Below are 21,410 nucleotides of genomic sequence, written 5' to 3'. Positions count from 1 at the left end.
TATGCCTCTATCAGAAAGGATGAATCCCCAACTTTTGTAGCAACATGGACGGGACTGGAAGAGATTATGCTGAGTGAAGTAAGTCAAGCATATTTCTTGACTTAGAGAGTCAAGAGAGTCAATTATCATATGGTTTCACTTATTTGTGGAGCATAACAAGTATCATGGAGGACATGGGGAGTTAGAGAGGAGAAGGGAGTTGGGGTAAATTGGAAGGGGAGGTGAATCATGAGAGACTATGGACTCTGAAAAACAATCTGAGGGGTTTGAAGTGGTGGAGGGGTGGGAGGTTGAGCTACCAGGTGGTGGGTATTATAGAGGGCACAGATTGCATGGAGCACTGGGTGTGGTGAAAAAATAATGAATACTGTTACGCTAAAAATAAATTAATTAATTCAAAAAAATTAAAAAATAATTTTAAAAAAGGATATGTCTCCAAAGGCAAAGGAAACAAAAGCTAAAATGAACTTTGGGACTTCATCAAGATCAAAAGCTCAATGTGGTTTTAATTTGAATCTCCCTGATTGCTAGTGATGATGAACATTTTTTCATGTGTCTGATAGCCATTTGTATGTCTTCATTGGAGAAGTGAACTAACTAGATTTTAAATAAAAACTACACACACACACACACACACAAAGAAAAAAGAGACAAAAAACTCTTAACTACAGAGAACAAACTGGTCGTTTGTGGGTGAGGATTGGGTGAAATAGGTGAAGGAGACGACGGAGTACACTTATCATGATGAGAACTGAGACATGTATAGAATTGTTGAATCATTATATTGTACACCTGAAACTAATCTAAGTTTGTATGTTAACTATACTGGAATTTAGAAAATAATTTTTTAAATGTATAAATAAATAAGTAAATGAGAAACCCTAGGACACTATACTTATAAATTCTATTTTTGCTGAAATTATATAGGGACATTGATACTATAAATTAAATATAAATGATGATTAAAAATAATAATATTGGTGGGGGGTTTTTAGCAGAAGGAACACGCAAGGTCCAGAGGATCTAAGATAAAGAAATTACAGAAAGGCAGTACAATGAAAGAACCTGACAAAGATTAGAAGATTTGCCTGGCATTCAAGAATTCTCCATTCCCACAAGCACTGAGCAGAAAGCACAAGAGCAGGCATCAAGGATGATTGCTTATGGATGAAAACAAGCACTAGAGCAAGGCTCCTCAAACCTGGTGTGCACCAGAGTCCCCAGGAGGGCCTGTCAAGGCACAGAATGCTGGCTCCTTATCTCAAGTGTCTGGTTCATTAGGTCAGGTGGGCCTGAAAAATGTGCATTTCCAACACAGTTCCCAGGTGGTGCTGATGATGCTAGTCAGGGATCACAATTTGAGAACCACTGATCTTAGAGAAAATTTTTCCAGGTAACAATGGTAACCATAATTTGTCAGCAATGAAGGCCAATCATTAGTCAAAATGAATGATTTCATGAATCCCCTGAGTTTGGATTAAGGAAATTACTATCATTCGGGGAAATGTTTATTTGGAGTGAATCTTGTGCTGCTTTTTTCCTCCTTCTGGGCAAACCCAGTAGCCTCATGGAAAGAGGAAACCAAACAGGAGTTGGGAATTTTCTCCTCCAGGGATTCTCAGAGGAACTGAACATGCAGTCTTTCTTCTTTGGGCTGTTCCTGTCCATATTGTTGGTCACCTTCACTGGGAACCTGCTCATCTTCCTAGCCATCTGCTCAGACTCCCACCTCCACACACCCATGTACTTCTTCCTCTCCAACTTGTCCTTTGCTGACATCTGTTTCACCTCCACCACCATCCCCAAGATGCTGCTGAACATCCAGACTCTGAACAAAACCATAACATATGAAGGATGCCTCAGCCAGATTTTTTTTTTCATTGTATTTGGATGCCTGGACAATTTACTTCTGACCGTAATGGCCTATGACCGCTTTGTGGCCATCTGCCACCCCCTGCACTACTCACTCATCATGAACCCCAGGTTCTGCGGGCTCTTGGCCCTGGGGTCCTGGTGCATCAGTGTCATGGGATCCCTGCTCGAGACCTTGACCCTTTTGGGGCTGTCTTTCTGCAAAAACATGGAAATCCCACACTTTTTCTGTGATCTTCCTGAAGTCCTGAAGCTTTCCTGTTCTGACACCCTGATCAATAACATAGTGGTGTATTTTGTGACTATTGTCCTAGGTCTTTTTCCTCTCTCTGGAATCCTCTTTTCATATTCTCAGATTTTCTCCTCCATCCTGAGAATTTCATCAACCAGGGGCAAGTACAAAGCCTTTTCCACCTGTGGGTCTCATCTCTCAGTGGTCTCCTTGTTCTACGGCACAGGCCTTGGGGTCTACCTCAGTTCTGCAGTGACTTCATCTCCCAGGACAAGTCTGGTGGCCTCAGTGATGTACACTATTGTCACCCCCATGCTGAACCCCTTCATCTACAGCTTGAGGAACAGGGACATGATGGGGGCCCTGGCTGCATTCCTCAGGAAGGTGGTGCCTCTCAGCATCAGGACCATTATAGGACTCTCCTGAGTACCTGGGCACACGATACTGAAGACCACAAATCTTAGTTTCCTTCATGCAATATTTTTTATTTTTCCTAATTTTACATGTTTTCAAGAAAGACTTTCCTTGGTTCTTCCCTGCCCTCTATTTTTCTTCAGGTTCCCTTGTAGATTCCTTTTTTCATTTTGTAACTAGTAATTTTAACTTGATATGAATAGAACCTGCTATTTTCTCAGTAACCTTCAGTGATGGTTTGAACTTCTTGAAAAATAAATCAAATCTCATGTTTTAATAGACATATCCAAGGTGATAAGATGTGTGCCTAATTGGTAAATGTCACCTTGCAAACTCATTTAGATGTTTTCTGAGGTTATGTGAATGGAATCAAGTCAAAGATTTGTGTCCAAAACTATGAGAAAATAAATTTCTATTGCTTAAGCCACCAGTCTGTAGTACTTTGTCATCATAGCCCTAGCAAACTAATACACCCTGCTTCCACAGGAGATTTCTACTGACACAGACCATGGGCTAGAGGCAGAAATTCTGGTTTGAGATTGGGATCCCAGGCAAATCTCCCAAGAGTCAAATGTGGAGTAGGATGTTCTATAAGCATCTTGCCTTTGCATGGACTTTTCCAGTCACTGGCATAAATGTTTCCATGGTGACTGCAAATAAGTTAAAGAATTCTTGGATTCCTTCTTCCACATTCTCCAATTTACATAGCTCAAGGGTTCTCTTGGGATCCTAAAGAATGGGGAGAGGCATCCCCAAACATACCTGTGTTGGAATGTCCCTTCCCCCTTGAGAGAGTTAGGTGCTCAAGTGAAGTTTATTTGATTTAGAAAAAGCTAATATTGTGTTCCCTAGACAAAAAGATTATAGAGTTAAGTTATACCCATGATGTCTGGAATTATGTTACTCTCTATTTACTTGGGCTTTCCCCCAGTTTTATTAAGGTCTCATTTAATGTCCCACCTGATTCATTAGACTTGCCTGTATAGTAAGGAGACACAGAGCTTCCTGAGGTCAGCAGGGGTGTCTGAGCCAACTGGTTTCCGGAGTCAAGAGTTAGGACTACAAGATGCTGCTACTCATCCCTATAGGAAGCTGCTTCCTCTATTACCAGCCATGGGTGTATGAAGTAAAGGGTTAACTAGAAGGGCCAGGGGTACTCAAAGCCTACATAGTCCAGAGAAAGGACTTGCCTTTGATCAGCTCCCAGGAAATAACATCTGAGTCCTTGGAATATCCTCCCTGATAAAAGTGTCTTTGTAACCTAGGGCCCTGCGCTGTGCCAGGTTGTCTATGCTGACTGTGTAATTTATGGTGAATGCCTGTTTTTATTCACCTGGGGCCCTGGACAAGACTATATTCACTTGACTTCTGTGGGGGCTGAAGCACTCCATGCCTACAAGACAGAACCCTCAATAAAAATCCTGGACACCAAGGCTAAGTTGAGCTTCCTTGGCTGGCATACGTACTGTCACACATCATTGCTGAGAGAATTAAGGGCGTCCATGGGATTCCACAGAGGGGACAATTGGAAGCCCATATCTGGTGTCTTCTGGACCCTGCCCCAGGCAACTTTTGTCCTTGCAGATTTTAATCTGCATCCTCTCACTGCAGTAAGTCATAAATGTGAGCATCACAGCTTTTACAAGTTCCACGTGTCCTAGAAAATCACTGAAGGTCATGGGGACCCCCAACACGGAGATCATGAATATTGTTTTATTATAATAAATGGCAGTTTTCCTTTACCTCTTTCAATTCCACCACTCCTTGAGAAAATAAATAACATAAGCTGACCCCTCAGCTTGTGGGACCCGAAGCTGTCCTCACCCCCAGTCCCAGGAGAAGAGTTTCCTCCCTGCCTTGCTCACTGCCCTCCACAAGTTCTCCCCATGCACTTAGAGAGAAATGGAGGCCTTGGACATCCTTTCGTCCCTGCTCCTTTATCTCGGTTTCCACCAAACAAGCCAGACAGAACATGTGTGTTTAGTGCACAGTCATTCGAGCAGCAGGTCTTCCCTAGGACATCCCCCCCGCCCCCACCCCAGCCCTATTCCCTCCTCTCTGAGCGGCAGAGCTGGGGGCCCCTCACATGGCACTCTCGTTGCCTCCCCGTCCCCTGGACGTCCCCTTCTCTTGTGCCATGAGTGACTTGTAGGGCTTCCCCAGGCTGGGGAGGGTAAGCTCAGCTTCCTGCAGCTCCAGCTCCCGCTGGGACAAATGCTCAATGACGGCAGCTCCAATAGAGTCCCCCAGGACATTGGTCATTGTGCGAAGTCGGTCACTGGGGAAGGGTGGGGAGAGAGAAGCCACTGTTAGCTGAGATTTGAAGAGCTCATGGAGGAGAGGGTGCATCAGGATGGGAGGTTCCTTGTGTCTGGGATGTGGGGCTCATGCTCCATCCACAACCACATAACCTCAAGCAGGTGCCTCCCCCATGATGTCCTCAGTTTCCCTTCCTCCTAACAGATGTAGGTTGTATCAACTCTGATAAACTCACATGTGATCTTAGCATTGCAATTATTTTTTTTAAGGATGTAAACATCTGATAAAGAAAATTAGGGGCTGTGGGCTGAACAGCATACAGGATGAGGAAGGTAACAACTGTGAGCAAATCAGGCCAGCCTGGACCCTGTCTAAGTGGGACTCAGATCCCCTGACTGTTCCTAAATGGGAAGGAAAGTCCAGATTTTTTTAATGTAAGCCTTCTGTTTTTCGAAGTTAAATATTAAAAACACAAACTAAAAACAACAAAAATTTGCAAGCCAGCTCTGTCCCATGGATCACCTTTTTGTGACTTCTCCAGGTACAAGGGCTTTTCAGGCTCATCGGTAAAGCCCCCATTGCTCATCTCCTCCCCCACCCTACTCCCCAGGTTAACTCTATGGGATTTGGGATCTACAGGCCATGGTTTGGAGTATTCTCCAAGACTTTCCTTCTACTCTAAAATTCTATAACTCTGTCCTTGCTGGAATGAGGGCTCACGGGTTAGGGGTCTCACAAGGAAAGCGGGGATGGGGTTGGGGAAAGATAGCACCAGGGCCTGAAGAACACTCACAGGAACCAGTCCACAGCTATGATCAGCGTGATGTCTTCAGTGGGCAGGCCGACCGATGTGAGCACAATGACCATGGTGACCAGACCTGCCTGGGGGATGCCAGCAGCCCCAACGCTGGCTGCTGTCGCCGTGATACTGTACATGAAGAGAGAACACAGGGAGAAGGCAGGAGGTGGGAAGGAGAAGATGAGGAAGAGAGTGAGAAAGGGCACAACAGAAGGGAAGAGGTGGTTCCCTGGAACATCTTAAATTAAGTGCCTGAAAATAAAAAGCAGCCTTCAATAAATGTATTCTTTCAACTCATATTTATTGAGCATCTACTACATGCTAGACACCTAGTAGAAACTCCCTTAAAAGAAATTCCCTGCCCAAACAGAGCTTACATTCTAGTGGGGGAGGCAGGCAATAAACAAGATGAATACTTAAAACATATACTAAGGCAGAGGGTGCAATAGAGAAACAGTTCAGCCTACGAAAGTCCAAACCATGCCACTTTAAATAGAATATTCAGGAAACACCTCCCTAAGCAGTTGACACTAGACCAAAGACATGAAGGATGTGAAGTTTGCCGTTATATTTAAAATGACCATATGGAACCTCTGGGTAATGAGACCCAGGGATCCATCCTTCTTCTCAGAGTATCAGGTTATTAGGATGCACAAGCCATACTTTGGAAAACACTGGGCAAAGGTATCTCCCACCATAGCATGTGAGAGAAGATGGGACTGAAACATCTGGCCAGTTCCTAATAGCCTCAGGTTTCACAGTCTCATCTTTAGCCTCATTTGGCATGGGTAGCTGGGGTCTTCCCACATCCCCCCTCCAACATTCAAAGCCTCCCTTGACATCAAGAAGCTGAGTCTCCCTCCACCCCTAGCCAACCTAACGACTTCTTAGATCTCACCTGCTGGCAGATCCCACCCAAGATCACCTCACCTGATGGTCGTGATCTGGCCCAGGTTGAGCTCATAGTTGTTGACTTGGGCGATGAAGATGGCGGCCAGGGCCTCATACAGAGCAGTCCCATCCATGTTGACAGTGGCCCCCACAGGCAGCACGAACCTGGTGATGCGTCGGTCCACACCCAGGCCCTCCTCCAAGCAGCGGAAGGTGATAGGCAGTGTTGCAGAGCTAGGGGAGAGAACCCTGGAGGCTGAGAATGGGGAGTGGCAGGAAGGGACTGGAGTAGCCATGGGCCAAAGGAGGGATTCTGCTGAGAATACTGGGAGATCGGGTGGAAGCCAGGGCAAGGGGAGGATGGCAGGAGCATAACATTTCAGAGGTTGGTAACTGTGCATGGGGAATAAGGGCTCTTCATGATGCAAGAAGCACATGGCAATGGTAGTCCCCTAGGTTGAAGGTCTCTCGACCCACTTAAAAGCAACAGCTTAAAGCTAATTACTAGATACTTATTCATGCCACTGGCGAACTTCCCACTCCCAGAAAGGAAAGGACTAGGGCTCTACTGACCTCCCACACCCTCAGGGTTAAAAGAGAAGTATTACATAGACCCCTAATCCCACTCATGTAGCTCAGGGAGCGACATCAGCTACACTAACCCTCCTGGTCTCTCTCCCCACCACTCCACAGTAGGGGAAGAGCAGTCGAACTGACTGGGGAGTTTAGTTGAAGGAATGGACATCTCACTTGGAGTTGGCCTAACCACAAAACATGTGGTCTGGTCAGCTTGATGTCATGCAGTGAGAAGCCTGATCTCAAAAAGAAGGCCTCTGGGGATCCAACCCTGTGGTGATCAGGTGAGTGTCACTCTGGGCTACAATGGCATCAATCTTATTGGCCAAAGACCAAAAGGTGCATTCTCCAGGCAGCATTATGAGCAATAACAATGATATTATTCTTCCATCCAGTTGGCTCTCGTGATACTTCTCAAACCGCTTTGATTTTGGATGACGGGGGAAAGGGAAGCTCTTTACTAACCCTATAAAACCACAGAAAAGGGGGAAGGAAGAGAAAGGAGCCAAGTGAGCTCCCAGAGACCACTTTGAGGGGAAATGAGACTCTGAGCTAGAAAATGACACAGAATAGGGAGCACCTCGGTCCTAACCTCAAATTGGCAGCTGGTTCTCCTCCACATAAAATAGAGAAATAGAAAATGTGGAAAGCAGGTCAGTAGAACCCGTTTGGGACAAAGATAAGCACCCAGGTATCCATTGGCCTGCAGACCTTCAGGAACCACTGACATTACCACATAGCTCAGATGAGGTTTAGTACGGGGATTGAGGGCCAGGACTCTTAGGAGGGCCTTTGAACAACTGACAGTGAACCTCAGAAAAGTGCTGGGGGTGGGGGATGAAGCCATACCTGGAAGATGTGCCCATGGCAGTGATGAGGGCCTGCAGCATGCCCCCAATGAAGGGGAAGGGGTTCCGGTGGGTGATGAGGAAGTAGATGAGGGGCAGGACACCACCAGCATGGAGGAACAAGCCCACAATGACGGTCAGGGTGTACATGCCCAGCTGACCCCCCAGGACAGCCATGTCCTCCATCTCTAGGATCTTCCCAGCGATCAGGAACAGGATCCCCACAGGTGCATACCTAGGCCAAGCCAGACACCTGTCAGAGTGCCCTCATGACTTCCCCTAAACCTCAGAGCTGGCATCCCCAAGGCTTTGCCCATATAAGACCTTAGAGCCAGGCAGTGCCCATCATACAGCACCCTACTCTGCCCAAAACTTCCCCACATACTGACAAACAGGGATGGACCCCATAAACATATCCCACTGCCTCTGCCTACTCACCCACAGATCACACCTAGAACAGCAGGGGAAAGTTCCTACAACTCCAGCGCATACATTCTTATAAGGTTTCGCTTTCCTCCACTCCACCATTCAAGTCCCTCCCCAAATAGTCACTTCTTGGGACTCTTTCTCTAGATGTGGCCCAAACATCCCCTATTACTGGCCTTCAAACTTCCCTTATTCACCACCTCCAACTCTGTTTGTTTAAATGTGTAACCTCAATGCCCCTGTTCTCTTTCGTGTAAGTGCATATTCTCACTCACTCACTGACCCTGAGTTATTTCACCTGAATTTCCCCCAGACATCCCAAACCACATGTCTTATCAAATCATTTATTTATTCGACCACTCTCTTGAGCACCTACTCTGCTCCAGTCACACTGTCCCTGCCCCTGTGGCACGTACATTCTAATGGGGAAAACAGGCAATACACATAGAAATGCCTAATTAAAAACTTCAGATGGTGCGAGCTGCATAGAGTCCCTCAGTGTGCTGCACCAGTGTGAGTGGTCTGGAAGGGCCTCCCTGGAGATGTGACGTTCACACAGTGGCCTGAACGATGTGAAGAGACACATCTATCTGAAGGAGAAGCATTGCAAGCACCATGCAAAGACCCTGAGATGAGCATGAGCTACAAGTGCTGAAGGAGAAGAGAGAAGACAGTGTTTGTGGAGTGACAAGTGAGAGGAGACAGAGTGAGTTCATCAGGGGCTCACCTGTGCTCCCCACAAACCAGCGCATCTTAGTCTTGCAAGATGAGACACTGGCACCTGCCAGTGGTGCCTTCATTCACCCATCACCAGGCTTCTGCGTTACTCCTCTCTAGAAAGTGAAGACTACACTTGGTGGTTCTCATGGTAGAAGCATTGGAGGGCAGGAGGAGGCCAGGACCTCTTGGGAAATTGGTACAATAGCTTGGGTCAGAAACAATGAGACCCACCCTGAGGTGGTGGGAAGGCGGATGTGGAGCACTCTTCTGGCCACATCTGTATTCCCCTGGGCTCAGCTGGGCTCATGGTGAGACCAGATGGGAGGCTGCTGAGCTGTCTCCCAGTCTTCACCTACCTCTCTGCCTGCTCTGTGAACACCCTCCCCAGCTCCCTCATCATCATCCTTCCTCTTCATTCTCCACAAAACTCCTCAACCCTAGGTCAATTGCATGGGGCTTCTTTCCTTCTATATTCACCCAGCCAGCACATCTGGATAAATTCTGCCAACAACACCTCTATAAGTTTATGGTTTCCAATACAGTTGAGCTTCCATCTTGTCAGTCTTCTTGCCTATCCTTGATAAGCTCCCCCCTCAGCTCCTTTTCCAAGTTTTAAACTTGGCCTCTAGTCCCCTATGCAACTTTCTAATTATTGGAGATTAGGTACAAAGTCTTCCCCAGTTTGGCCCTGGACAGTCTTGTTAATATCTTGCACCACCACTCCCAACTTACCCTGTGCTCCTACCTCCCTAAACTCCCCACCATCCTCCAGCCAACTCAGGTTCCTGCAGGCTTTGTATGTTCTCTTTCCCTGCTTGAACAGCCTCTCTCCATTCCTGTCCTATTGGGTTCCCACTTGCCTTTCAAGACCCAACTATGAGGCAACCTTTTCCATAACTCCCTCTTCACCTTACCAGGCAGAGTTCACTCCATATCCCTTCCTTGGCTGCTCACTTCTTCATGTTCCCAACTCTTTTTGAACACCCCTTTGCTATAGAACATTCCACCTTGTAATATACTTTCTAGGATGTGTCTGTCTCCTCCAAAATTTCATAAGCTTCTTGGGGACAGGGGCTGAATTCAGCATATCCCTGCATTCTAGACAGTTAACCCAGGAAAAGTTCTGCTGAATGAGTAAAGAAATTGGTGAAGGAATAGAGAATGGTAAAATGGATGCACGCATGCATCAACTAAGGAATAACTAGTGAGTGGATAAACAAATAAGGAAATGAGCAAATGAGACACAAATGATCAGGTGAGTGAATGAATGAGTGTGTTAAGTGAATAAATGCAGGGAATACATGAGGGAGTGAATAGGAGAATAACAAATGCAGAGATGAATGAGTGGGCCAAAGAATGAGCTTGACTGAATACACGGCAGAGTGAGTAAATCAATCAGTCAGTCAAACAATGGCTTCATTAATGCGTGGATGAGTCTGTGAATGAGTTTATGAGTGAATGTATAAATGAGTAAATCAACCAATACATACATGAATAACCTTGGCAAAATGGCCCAATAGCCCCTTGAGCAGCTGCCCCACAGCCTGACTTCCCAGTCCTGGTTCCACACTTCCCATGTGCCATCACCTGTCAGCCCTGTCAAAACCCAGCACTTACCAGATAATAATGCCCACCATCCTCATAATAGCCTCATTGAGGCTGTCGAAGAAATCCCGAAGGACTCGGCCCTTGTGTTTCATGCCACCAATGACCAGCCCAAAGGCCACAGAGAAGACCACAAGGCCCAGGGCATTAATGCCATTGGCTGAGCCAGGCACAGGTACAGTCTCCTCGAAGCTCAGCACCTCCTGCAGGGTGCCCAAGGCCCAGGTGACATTTTCCAGGAGGCTAGTTCCGTTGTCCATTGAGGACGGGGGAGGCATGGAGGTGCCTGGCTCAGATCCATTCTCTGTCCTCACTATGGTCCTGGTTACCAGCCTCGTGCTATACTGTGTCTTGAACTGAAATATGGAGAGATTGGGGCCAAAATCAATTCATCAGAATCTCCTGAAGAAGTTTATTTAGAACACCAATTCCTGGTTGCTACCCCTGGATAGTCTTATTTAGAGGACTTGACCAATGCATAGAAGATCGAGTGAAGGAATACATGAATAAAGGAGTGAACAACCAATGCATGGAAGAATGAGGAAAGAGTCTGCATTTTTCAAAGCTCCCTGTTCAGAGAGATTTGGGAAACTTTCTCCTCAGTCATCTATGGTGAGATGCCCTGGTTCCTCCTTCAGCACCATCCCCAGGCAGCTCTTGGCCTAAGTCCTTTTCTGTTATCTTCCCTTGATCATTTCACCAATGGGAGGTACATTCTTTCTCCAAGACTCTTCCAAATGCCCCTTCCCACTGCACTGGCATGCTCTTCTTCCCGTCCCTCACCCCAGGACCACTCACTCAGCATCAAGCTACCCCCCCCAAACCTCCTTGAACACACCATGCACTTCCCGCTGACCTGTTTGAAGCAGGCCTCGACCAGGTTGGGTGGAAACATATTTCTGCAGAAAAACATCAGAAGAAGGGAGGTGGTTAGACCTTGGGAAGGAGTCCAGGGTGATAATAGTAAGAAAAATAGCAATAATACCAACCATAATAGTGGCAGCCAACAAGTGAATGCTTACTCTAGACCAGGTACTGAGCTAAGTGCTTATCTAAAGTTAAAGTTATCTAAAGTATCTAAAGCTAAGTGCTTATCTAAACACAACAATAATTCTTTTTTTTTTTAAGATTTTATTTATTTATCATAGAGGGGGGAGAGAGCGAGCACAGGCAGACAGAATGGCAGGCAGAGGCAGAGGGAGAAGCAGGCTCCCTGCTGAGCAAGGAGCCCGATGTGGGACTCGATCCCAGGACGCTGGGATCGTGACCTGAGCCGAAGGCAGCTGCTTAACCAACTGAGCCACTCAGGCGTCCCCACAACAATAATTCTTGAAGTAAGCACTACCAAGGTCCCCATTTTATGCACAAAGAAACCAACACAGAGAGAACTTACAGATGTTACCCAAAGCAACACAGCTCAAAAGGGGTGCAGATGGACCTCAAATCCATGCCTCTCTAAGCCCTTCCATAGAACCCTATGCTACCTCAGACTTCAATTCACACACATGTGCCAGTGATGCCTCAAAAAACACAGATAACTTGTGGACCTCAGATGTGGGTTTCCTCCAAGTCAGTGACTAGGGAAAAACCATGATAAGCCTTGATTCTGGTTGGCAAAATTTAGCTTCTTTAAAAGAAAAGGAGCTTGGAAACACCAAATACCACCTGTTCTGAGCTCATTTCAAGATGCAGCTAAAGCCTCCAGAGCCTAAGGTCCAAAAGATCCTACCCTAGGAGTCAGCTACTCTCAGGATTTGCACAAGGCTCCAGGACATTAAATGGGTATCAATGAACTAGGTTCAAATTGGGTGTTGCATTTCCAGGCTGAATCAGCCTGTCCCCTTGAGTATTTCCTTGCCACCTTGTCTCTCCTTGAGTATGGCTGCTTGCATCTAAGGCCAGAGTTCCCATCAAAATTAGAAAGGACGTCACCTGACCAGATCCATGAAGGCATCAGCTGTGGGGATGGTCTCAATGCGGCCCTCGCGGTGCAGCCCCTCCTTGGAGCCCTTCCCAGGATGGATGATGGTGACCATGAGGATACCAATGAAGACAGCAATGACCGTGGTCACCATGTAGTACACAGCTGCCCGCATCCCCATCCGCCCTGTTGCCTTGTTATCCAGGGATGCCATACCTGGAGGACAGGTGGTGCAACCCTGAGCAGCATCATCCACACCCCACCACCCTCTCTCCCAATCATCAGCTCTATTTCCCTCATACCACCAGCTCAACAAGAATTTACCAAGAATCTTCTTCTGCACCCCACCCCAGCACCCACGCTGCCATCATTTGACCCCTCTTATCAGTCTTCAACCCCTATTCTATTTTCCAAATACTCCTTCCACCCCATCCTTCATCCCAAGCCCCACTTCACTAAACTTCCTCTACTTCAAGCCGAACTTTCCAACTCCCACCCCACCCTCCATTTATGCCTGTTACACCATAATGTCACTTTCATTCCACTCTTCATCCTACTATTGACCCCAATATTATACTTCCCTCCAGCCCACCTTACTGTACCCTATCTGTGAGAAATAGTTCTTTTGGTGCTCCCTCCAAAAGCCCTTTACCAGGCTAACACAACTGCCCTTCAGCTATTGCGTTGCTGGCTCCCAACAGTTTGTGTGGCCCCCTTCTCTGGAGAATGGCCCTCAGCAGAACAAAAGTTGCTTTGCCCAGAAATACCCCAGGGAAGTCCTAAAATCAAAGGCTGCCTGGTACAGGGATTCAGAAGGCCAGTTCCTTTAACTCAAATAATGGCAGAGTTGGGAAGAACAATTCTGTAGCTTTTCTCCTGCTCCAGAGTTATCAATGGGATAAGGCTGAGAGGCCGGCCTCCTCCTGAACCCATCTCTGCTTAGATTCTTTCCCGGCCCCATCTTGCTCCCCTTGCTTCCTCATGGGTCTCTCTTGAATGCTATCTCTTGATATATCATTTGTGCAAATATCCCCATTTTAGGCTCTGCTTCTGGGAAACCCAACCCAAGAAACCACTCTTTCAGTCCTTTATCTTCATCCCCATCCCAAAATCTGGAGGTTGGCGATCAACCACTTAGGGGCTAAATCTGGCCCCCTCTCTGTCTTTGTAAATAAAGGTTTATTGGAACACAACCACACACATTTGCTTACAGATGAATCTGCAGCTGCTTCTCCACTACCATAGCAGAACTAAGTAGTTGACAGAAATCATATGGCCCCCAATGTTGAAAATGTTTACTATTTGGACCTTTACAAAAAAAGTTTTCAACCTTTGCATAACTCATCCCTATTTCTACCCTGGCCCCCATCCACCATCCCGTCACCTTCATCTCAAACACTTTCACCCAATCCCACCCCCTGGCCCTTGATGCCATTCTATCTTCCCCGGCAGCCCTATCACAGTCTTTCTTTCACCTTTGGATGCAGGCTGGTATTTTCTCTACACAGAAAAGTGCAGTAAAGTTACTGAGATAAGTGGCATAGGTCATATGGGGACTGGAACCTGAGTCTGATGAAGATCTAGGCTTTGGGCAAGAACTCTGGGTAGGCGCAGGGCTCATGTTTGAGGTTCTAAGATAGGGAGGTGATCCCATGCTTGCCATAGCTTTGGCTCCAGGTTTGAGTCGGGACTGCAGGATGGGTCTCGGAGGCCAACACTGGCCTGGGCTCTCTCACCTGTGACCAGGCTGGAGACAATGAGTGGCAGCACCAGCATCTGCAGCATCCTCATGAGAAGCTCTCCAGGGAAAGAAAAGTACTTGATCTGGCGGTAGGTAAGCTGGTACGGGCGCAGGGCAAAGGCCAGGCTGACTCCTAGAACCGAAAGAAGGGCTCGTGGAATGGGTTGGGTCACTCGGCCCCATTTGTGTGAATATGTCCTTATGCGGGGGAAAGCGGTGGGTGTTGCCAAGTGCATGTGCCGGTGAGAATGAGTGGGTGGAGTGATGATATGTGCGTGCAGGGAATTTCTCTGAGGTCTCTGCCCCTCCCAGCCAGCTCACCGATGACCACAGCACTGACGGTCAGCAGGATGAAGGCGTTCCGGCGCAGGAAGCGCAGCACGTGCTCACGTGTCATGGTCTGCAGGCGCAGGCGCGTGCGCAGTGCTCTCTGCTGCAGGCTCTCCTGCAGCCGCTGCAACCAGCCCACCCGGCCCAGCCGCTGGCCGCTCTCCCGCAGGAACAGGCTGTTCCCGTGGCTGCTCATGGTCTATCTGCGGGGGACAGAGGGGCTTTCTGGTAATGGAGAGGACAGAAGGTGGCTGTGGGGACAGGGGAAAGGGTGGACAAAGGAGGAACTCAGAATCCAAACACCAGGGGAGGGGCCATGTCCACCTGTCCACGTGGGATGTGCCCATGGTGGGACACCTGAGAACACTGCCTGGGGCTCAGAGTTAAATCCTGGCAGAAAAGGGTCCAGATCTCCACAATCCGCTCCCAGACATGAAGGAGAAGGAGACCACAATGTAATGGACACCTTTGCCATCCCTGACTCCAGAGCCCTCCTTATTTCATATCCTCACAAGCAGCTGGGAGTTGTCCCAGCACACAAACCAAACTAGAGAGCCTTTACTGAGCACCGACTGCATGCAGAGCCCTAGACAAGGCATCCTGGTGTTAGCCCCCCCAAATTAATATGGTTTGGTGTCTGGCCTGGTAGTGCTAACAAGTGGCCTTTCCACAATGACAAAATCAGCAAATGCCTGGCAACCAGTGAGTGCCCAGTAAATACAAGTGCCCTGCATGAGTGAGCAGAGGGGCTGTAGGTGGGATCCCTCAGGAAGGAAATGCTGACAATCCTTGACCCCAGTGGCTCTTCAAGATCCATTTTTTTTTTATTTCTTTTCAGCATAACAGTATTCATTGTTTTTGCACCACACCCAGTGCTCCATGCAATACATGCCCTCCTCAATACCCACCACCTTGCTCCCCCAACCTCCCACCCCCCGCCCCTTCAAAACCCTCAGATTGTTTTTCAGAGTCCATAATCTCTCATGGTTCACCTCCCCTTCCAATTTCTCCCAACTCCATTCTCCTCTCTAACCTGTAACCTTATTTAAATAAATATCTCTTAAATGGAAAAGAGATCATTACTTGAAATGCAAATTATATTTTAATGCACATTAAACAAAATGCATGTAAAAATTAAAACCTGCCTATCCTTTACCAATGAAACATGTTACATGTATCAGGCAGCTTGTAGCATGAGCCAGAAAAACTTTTATTTTTGTGGACTCCTTCCTCCACTAAAATATATACATTATATTAAAATATTAAATTATATTTTTACAAGTGAATTGTTACAAAAATGAATATAGTATTTTGGAACTAGATAGAGGGAATGGTTGCACAACATTGAGAATGTCCTAAAGGCCACTGATGCCTCTTTAAAATGGTTAAGTTTCTGATATGTGAACTTCACCTAACATTATACATTAAACCATTTTCTTTGATCTAAAAGTGTAGTTCTTAACAATGAATCTTGGAATGCTGAAAAAATAAAATTAAATTAAAAAAAATAAAAGTGTAATTGTTTCTTCTGATTTAAAAAAAATGAAAACAAAATAAATAAATAAAATACAAAATAAGTTAAAACATTTCTGTGGATCCCTAAAAGTATCATGGGCCCAGGGCACTGGACATCCTATTCTTGAACGATAGACAGACTGGCCTGCAATGATCTCACAGGGGAAAAAAAAAAGTGTGATAGTGTCCATATTCCAGGCAACCTGGGAATTCTGTTGACCCTGTAGATTCACTTCAGGCAAACAGTTGACCACACTGCCCAAGATTCCTTGCCCACTGGCTCCACTTTTGGTCTGACCAGTGGGAAGCAGCAGAATGGCTAGTGGGAGCAGCATTCTCCCTGCCACACCCCTGTTCAGCCAAGGTTGCATTCCTCTGCCTCAGTCTCCTGTCAGTCCTGTGTATCTATTGGCTATTTGGATGCCTTCTTTGAAAAAATGTCTATTTAGTTCCTCTGTCCATTTGTTAATCAGATTGTTGTTTGTTATTGCGTTGTATGGGTTCTTTATATATTTAGGATATTAACCTCTTATCTGATACGTGGTTTACAAAAAAATGTCTCCCATTCTGTAGGTTGCCTTTTCATTTCCTTTAACTGTGCAGTGTTTAGTGTGATGTGGTCTCACTGGTTTATTTTTGCTTTTTTTTTATGCTTTTGGTGTTACATGCAAAAAATCTTTGCCAAGCCCAATGTCAAGGAGCTTCTTCCCTACCTTGTCTTCTAGGAGTTTTATGGTATCAGGTCTTATGTTTAAGCCTTGGATCCATTTCAAGTTAATTTTTCTGAGTAGTATAAAATAGGGGTCCAATTTCATTTTCTATATGTTTTTATCCAGTTTTCCCAACACCTGTTGAAGAGACCAACCTTTCCCTGTTGGGAGTTCTTGGCTGCCCTGACTAGATAGAGGAGCTATTGCTACAATGACAATCATATTACAATATATACATGTATCAAAACAACATGGTACACACTTTAAACTTATACAATGTTACATGTCAAATATGTTTCAACTAAAAAAGAAATACAATCCTTTGTTTCAGCCAAGGCTCTGGCCCTGTCCTCCTCCCTCCCTTCCTCCCTGGTGGCCCCGCCCCTTTCCCCGCCCCCACTCTTGCTGGTCCCTGAGTGTTACTACACCATGCTTACTGGTCCCCCTTAACTTTGCTCATATCTTTCCAGTTCTGCTTTTCTATTGTGTTGTTTCCTGACAAATACACCAGACTTATTTGGTTCTTAAAAAACTCTCCAAGCCAATATTGTTCCTGTGCTGAACTTCACCCAGGTCAGGGAATATGGAATATGGGAGTCTGAGGGAAGTCTCAGTTCCACCAGTAGTAGACCCCTGGATATTTTTTTTTTTCTGCCACTGGCTGTGCAGTCACTTTTCTGGGGCCACCGTCTTCCTTGCCTTTTTCTGGTCCCCCATATCCAAAGCATGGGACACGTGCCTCTACTCTTCAGGCCCTGCTCCCTCCAGGTCCAAGCCCCATTCTCAATGCTAAACCCCAGTTGGGTCCATCACTGAAACCATAGTTTCACTGATTCTCACCTTGTAGTGAAAAATCCCAGATTTGGAACCACAGACTACACAGGAAACTCATAATTCCTCCCTCTCTCTAGAATGCATGTTCCCAGTCACCAAGCAGTAGCACAGAATTACCTGTGGGTCCCCAGGTAGTATTCAGCTGAGATCCCAACTAGCCACAAAGGGTCCAGAACTAGTTTTGTCTCCTTCCTTTCTCTTCCTTACAAGAAGCAGTACAGCATATTGCAGAAATGGACAAACCATAGTCTGAGAGCCAAAGCCAGCCCACTGCTTGCTTGTATAAGTAATTTTATTGGCACAGAGCCACACTCATTTCTTACGTGTTGCCTATGGCTACTTCCATACTACAACATCTGAGCAGGGGTGTTGGGACAGAGAGTGTGTGGGCCACAGTACAATCTCTCTAGCCCTTCACTGACAAAATTTGCTAGTCCCTGCCCTAACAGAAGAGCATACCTGAGCTCTTTATTTCAAATCTCCCTCCACCTTGATGGAACTGGTCACTTTTGTGGGGCTTGGCTGGCCCAATTCACATGACGCTTAGAACAGCGCCTGGTGGGCACAAAATAGAGATTAACTGGGGTTGATATAAAGCAGAAACCCAACAGACACACAGCTGAGGGCAGAGACAAACACTGAACCCTGGGTTCTCTCTTTTCCAGTCTCTCAGTCTCTCCTGGTCCTAGGCATTCTCTTGACCCTGGTTTTTGTTGTTGTTTTCTTTTTCTTTTTCTTTTTCTTTTTTCTTTTTTCTTTTTTTTTTTTTTAGACTTGCTGTCTGGGAAGTGGCCCTTCAAGTGTCCCCAGTCTGCAGGAGCTCAAGATGGGTCTCCCACCTTGTTTCCCCACCCTTGATTTTGGGGTGCAATAAGATGGGATGGCCACCCCTCCCTTGGAGCCAAAGGAAAGAAAGGAAGGGCCTCTACAACCTAAAACCAAAGCAAGCTCAGTGGGCAAATGTATGCTTCCTCTACATTTTATCTCAACACTCTGCTGGCCAGAGGAGTGAATGGGGGAAGGAAAGAGAGGAGAGAAATCACATACATAACATATCACGCACAGCTCCAAACGCACAGTCTCACACACCTCTGTGTGCAATTGACACAAATACCACCGCACAGACATACAGTCACACACACAGAGCTCTTCAGACACACAAGCCCATGCACACCTTCAGAAATGCAACCCCACTCCTGCAGTGTCGGCCATACAATCCCTACACACACAAACACACACACTTTCATGCACACCATCAGACATACAACTCCACACACACCTTCAAGACCCTGAACAATTCCTCTCCCTAAATGAAACTCCATACACCGAGAGCCACAGAGTTCTCTCATTCTCTCTCTCTCTCTCTCTCTCTCTCTCTCACACACACACACACACACAACTTGGGACTCCAGACACAAAACTTCAGACATTCAAATTCCTTCCCACATTTAAGCACCCAGCCCACATACCTCTCTAGGAAGGCGAGCCACTCATAAATTCAGCCTCCCACACACACAGCACCACCACCACCAGCCCACACACAACTTCCCACCCACCACCGGTGTAACGGCGGCCAAAGTCTCAGTCACAATCAGTCTGTCCGGAGTTGGAGGAATTAAACACCCTGATGGGGGTGGGAGCAGAGCCCTGGAAATGGAGGAAGCATCACGCACAGAGATGGAAACCTGCCCACGAACTGAGGCCACTGTCAGAGAGATAGGATGAGGAGGAGGGAGATGGGTAATGAGCCCACAGGTGATGAATGGCTAAGATGGTAGGAAACTCACCAAGGCGATCTGAAGAGCGGCGGCGATCATGCTGAGGGGCAGCAGAGACAAAGGCGGCCGAGAGCTGGGAACGCGGACGCAGGGGCGCCCCACCCGCCTGACCCCAGGGTGGACCAAGCCCGCCTCGGATCCCGCCCGCCCCGACCCCAAAGCCCCTGGCCGAGAGGAGCCGCGGTGTCCCCACTCACCCGCTCCCGGAGCGGCGGGGGCGGCCCGCCTGCGCCTCGGCCTGCTCGCTGCGCCCGGATGCAGGTGCCGGAGCCCGGCGAAGCGCCGGGCCGGAGCAGCAGGAAGCCGCCAGGGACGGCGCCGAGCTGGCGCGGGGACAGGACGGCGGAGGCACCGGCGCGAAGCCGGGACGCGCTGTGCAGCCGGTGGGATTCCGGCTGGCCCTGCGCTCACGTGGGTGCGGGGGCGCGGGGCGGCCGGGGGAGGGGGCGGGATCCCCTCCGGGATGCCCCCCGCCTCCCCCGCGCCGAGCCCAGGCTCAGCCGCAGCGCGGGAGGAAGGGCACGGCGCGGGTGGGGAGGGAGGGGGATCCTGGGCTGAGCGAGGTGGGTGTTCTCTCCCGCATCCCGCCCCCGCCCCCGCCTCGGAGCCGCGCCTCCGAGCCCCAGCCTCCCGCGCCTCCTCCCCCCGCCGCCCCCGCCGAGGCCCGAAGGTCCCGGAAGAGCTGCGGGACCCGCCCCGGTACCGCTGGGCCCGGACCCGCATCCCCCGAGGAGGTCTGGGCCAGACGCGGGGGCCACCCTCCAGGTGCCCCGGCCGCCACGTGGGCTCCGTGGTCCTGCTTCTCCCTTCCGGCACACAGCCGGGCCTTGGCCTCTTGGCCGCTGTGTGCCCTTGAGCCAGCCCCTCTCCCTCTTTGAGCTTGGCCTTATTTAAACAACGGAGATTACTTGGCCGACCCCACAGAAAATTAAAGCTGAGAAAAATTCGAGCGCGTGAGTGTGGAAATGCTGCGAGCCCCATGAAGCATCGTACAGATGGGAGACGAATAATTTCTGTATTGTTGTAATTAATATTATTCTTTGCTGTCTTTAGAGTGCACCTGGCAAAGTTGATCGTGCGTTTCTTCTCAAACGACACCGATTTGTTCGATTCCAACCCCCCTCTGCCTCTCCTGAAAGCTAACTGCCCTTTTCAAGAGCTGAGGTCTCAGCCCCACAGGTCATAAAAATCAGTATATGTTTGTTACTGCTGTTGTTGTTATCGAACAACTGTTGAGGGGAACTTCCTAGCCTGGGCAGGCTCTTTTGCTTATAGTTAATCTACACACCCCTCTGAAGTAGATACCACTACCCCCCTTTGATGAAGGGAAAGCCTTTCAGAGAGGTTCAGTAACTTTCCCAAAGTCACACAGGCAGGGAGCAACCTCCTGAGTTCCAGATCTTTCTCTATACTACCCTACCCACCTCCTTGACAGTAGCACCCCTCCCCCAGATAGGTGGTTCTCAAACTTAGCTGTACCTGATGATTACCAAGGGATCTTTTAAAAATTCTGATGCCCGGGCGCCTGGGTGGCTCAGTGGTTAAGCCGCTGCCTTCGCTCAGGGTCCTGGGATCGAGTTCCGCATCAGGCTCTCTGCTCGGCAGGGAGCCTGCTTCCCTCTCTCTCTCTCTCTGCCTGCCTCTCCATCTACTTGTGATTTCTCTCTGTCAAATAAATAAATAAAATCTTTAAAAAAAAAATTCTGATGCCCAAGTGGCACCCTAGACCAATTCCATTAGTGTCCCTGTGTGGGGATCAGGCATCAGCGTGTTTTCATGCTCCCTGAGTGATTTCAGTGTGTGGCTAAGGTTGTGCCCCTGCCCTAGGTGACAGGTTCTCCTGGACCACACCTGCAACTCCTCCCTGAACCCTTCCCACTCCCTCTTTTTCTGTCAGGGGCTGTGCAGGAAGATTCTGGTCTCTGAGCCTGAGCCTAGA

The 21,410-nt window shown here is 47.9% G+C and overlaps 2 protein-coding genes across 8 annotated transcripts; one reads left to right on the top strand and one right to left on the bottom strand.

Annotated features, from left to right (window-relative positions):
- The first annotated feature begins 1,567 nt into the window (after positions 1–1,567).
- Positions 1,568–2,530, top strand: LOC101676045 (olfactory receptor 7C2). The gene has a single exon (XM_004761149.3). It carries the CDS (start codon positions 1,568–1,570, stop codon positions 2,528–2,530), a length of 963 nt encoding a protein of 320 aa, XP_004761206.2.
- A 1,687-nt stretch (positions 2,531–4,217) lies between these two features.
- Positions 4,218–19,807, bottom strand: SLC1A6 (solute carrier family 1 member 6). Of its 7 annotated transcripts, XM_045082682.1 has the most exons (11): positions 19,669–19,753; positions 18,153–18,248; positions 14,626–14,837; positions 14,300–14,437; positions 12,575–12,779; positions 11,499–11,541; positions 10,655–10,998; positions 7,893–8,126; positions 6,507–6,701; positions 5,571–5,705; positions 4,218–4,796 (listed from the first exon to the last, which is right to left on the bottom strand). In XM_045082682.1, the coding sequence occupies exons 3-11, from the start codon at positions 14,828–14,830 to the stop codon at positions 4,601–4,603; spliced, it is 1,695 nt and encodes a 564-aa protein (XP_044938617.1). In that variant the 5' UTR covers positions 14,831–14,837; positions 18,153–18,248; positions 19,669–19,753; the 3' UTR covers positions 4,218–4,600. The 7 variants fall into 7 exon arrangements, with proteins under 7 accessions (XP_044938617.1, XP_044938610.1, XP_004761209.1 ...); XM_045082675.1 differs by lacking the exon at positions 18,153–18,248 and having other exon boundaries at positions 19,669–19,807; XM_004761152.3 differs by lacking the exons at positions 18,153–18,248; positions 19,669–19,753 and adding an exon at positions 19,481–19,609.
- Positions 19,808–21,410: the final 1,603 nt, after the last annotated feature.

The sequence above is a fragment of the Mustela putorius genome, unplaced genomic scaffold, assembly GCF_011764305.1.
Source record: "Mustela putorius furo isolate JIRA1106 unplaced genomic scaffold, ASM1176430v1.1 tig00000095_pilon_pilon_pilon, whole genome shotgun sequence".
In the NCBI taxonomy this organism is placed as follows: Eukaryota; Metazoa; Chordata; class Mammalia; order Carnivora; family Mustelidae; genus Mustela; species Mustela putorius.
This window is presented reverse-complemented; position numbering and strand designations above follow the sequence as displayed.

Coding starts and splice junctions, on each gene's coding strand:
- LOC101676045 (XM_004761149.3), top strand. CDS start 1,568: ATGGAAAGAGGAAACCAAACAGGAGTTGGGAATTTTCTCCTCCAGGGA.
- SLC1A6 (XM_045082675.1), bottom strand. CDS start 14,830: ATGAGCAGCCACGGGAACAGCCTGTTCCTGCGGGAGAGCGGCCAGCGG. Junction 14,438..14,625: donor CGTCAGTGCTGTGGTCATCG/GTGAGCTGGCTG, acceptor TTTCGGTTCTAG/GAGTCAGCCTGGCCTTTGCC. Junction 5,706..6,506: donor GGCCAGATCACGACCATCAG/GTGAGGTGATCT, acceptor CTTCATGTACAG/TATCACGGCGACAGCAGCCA.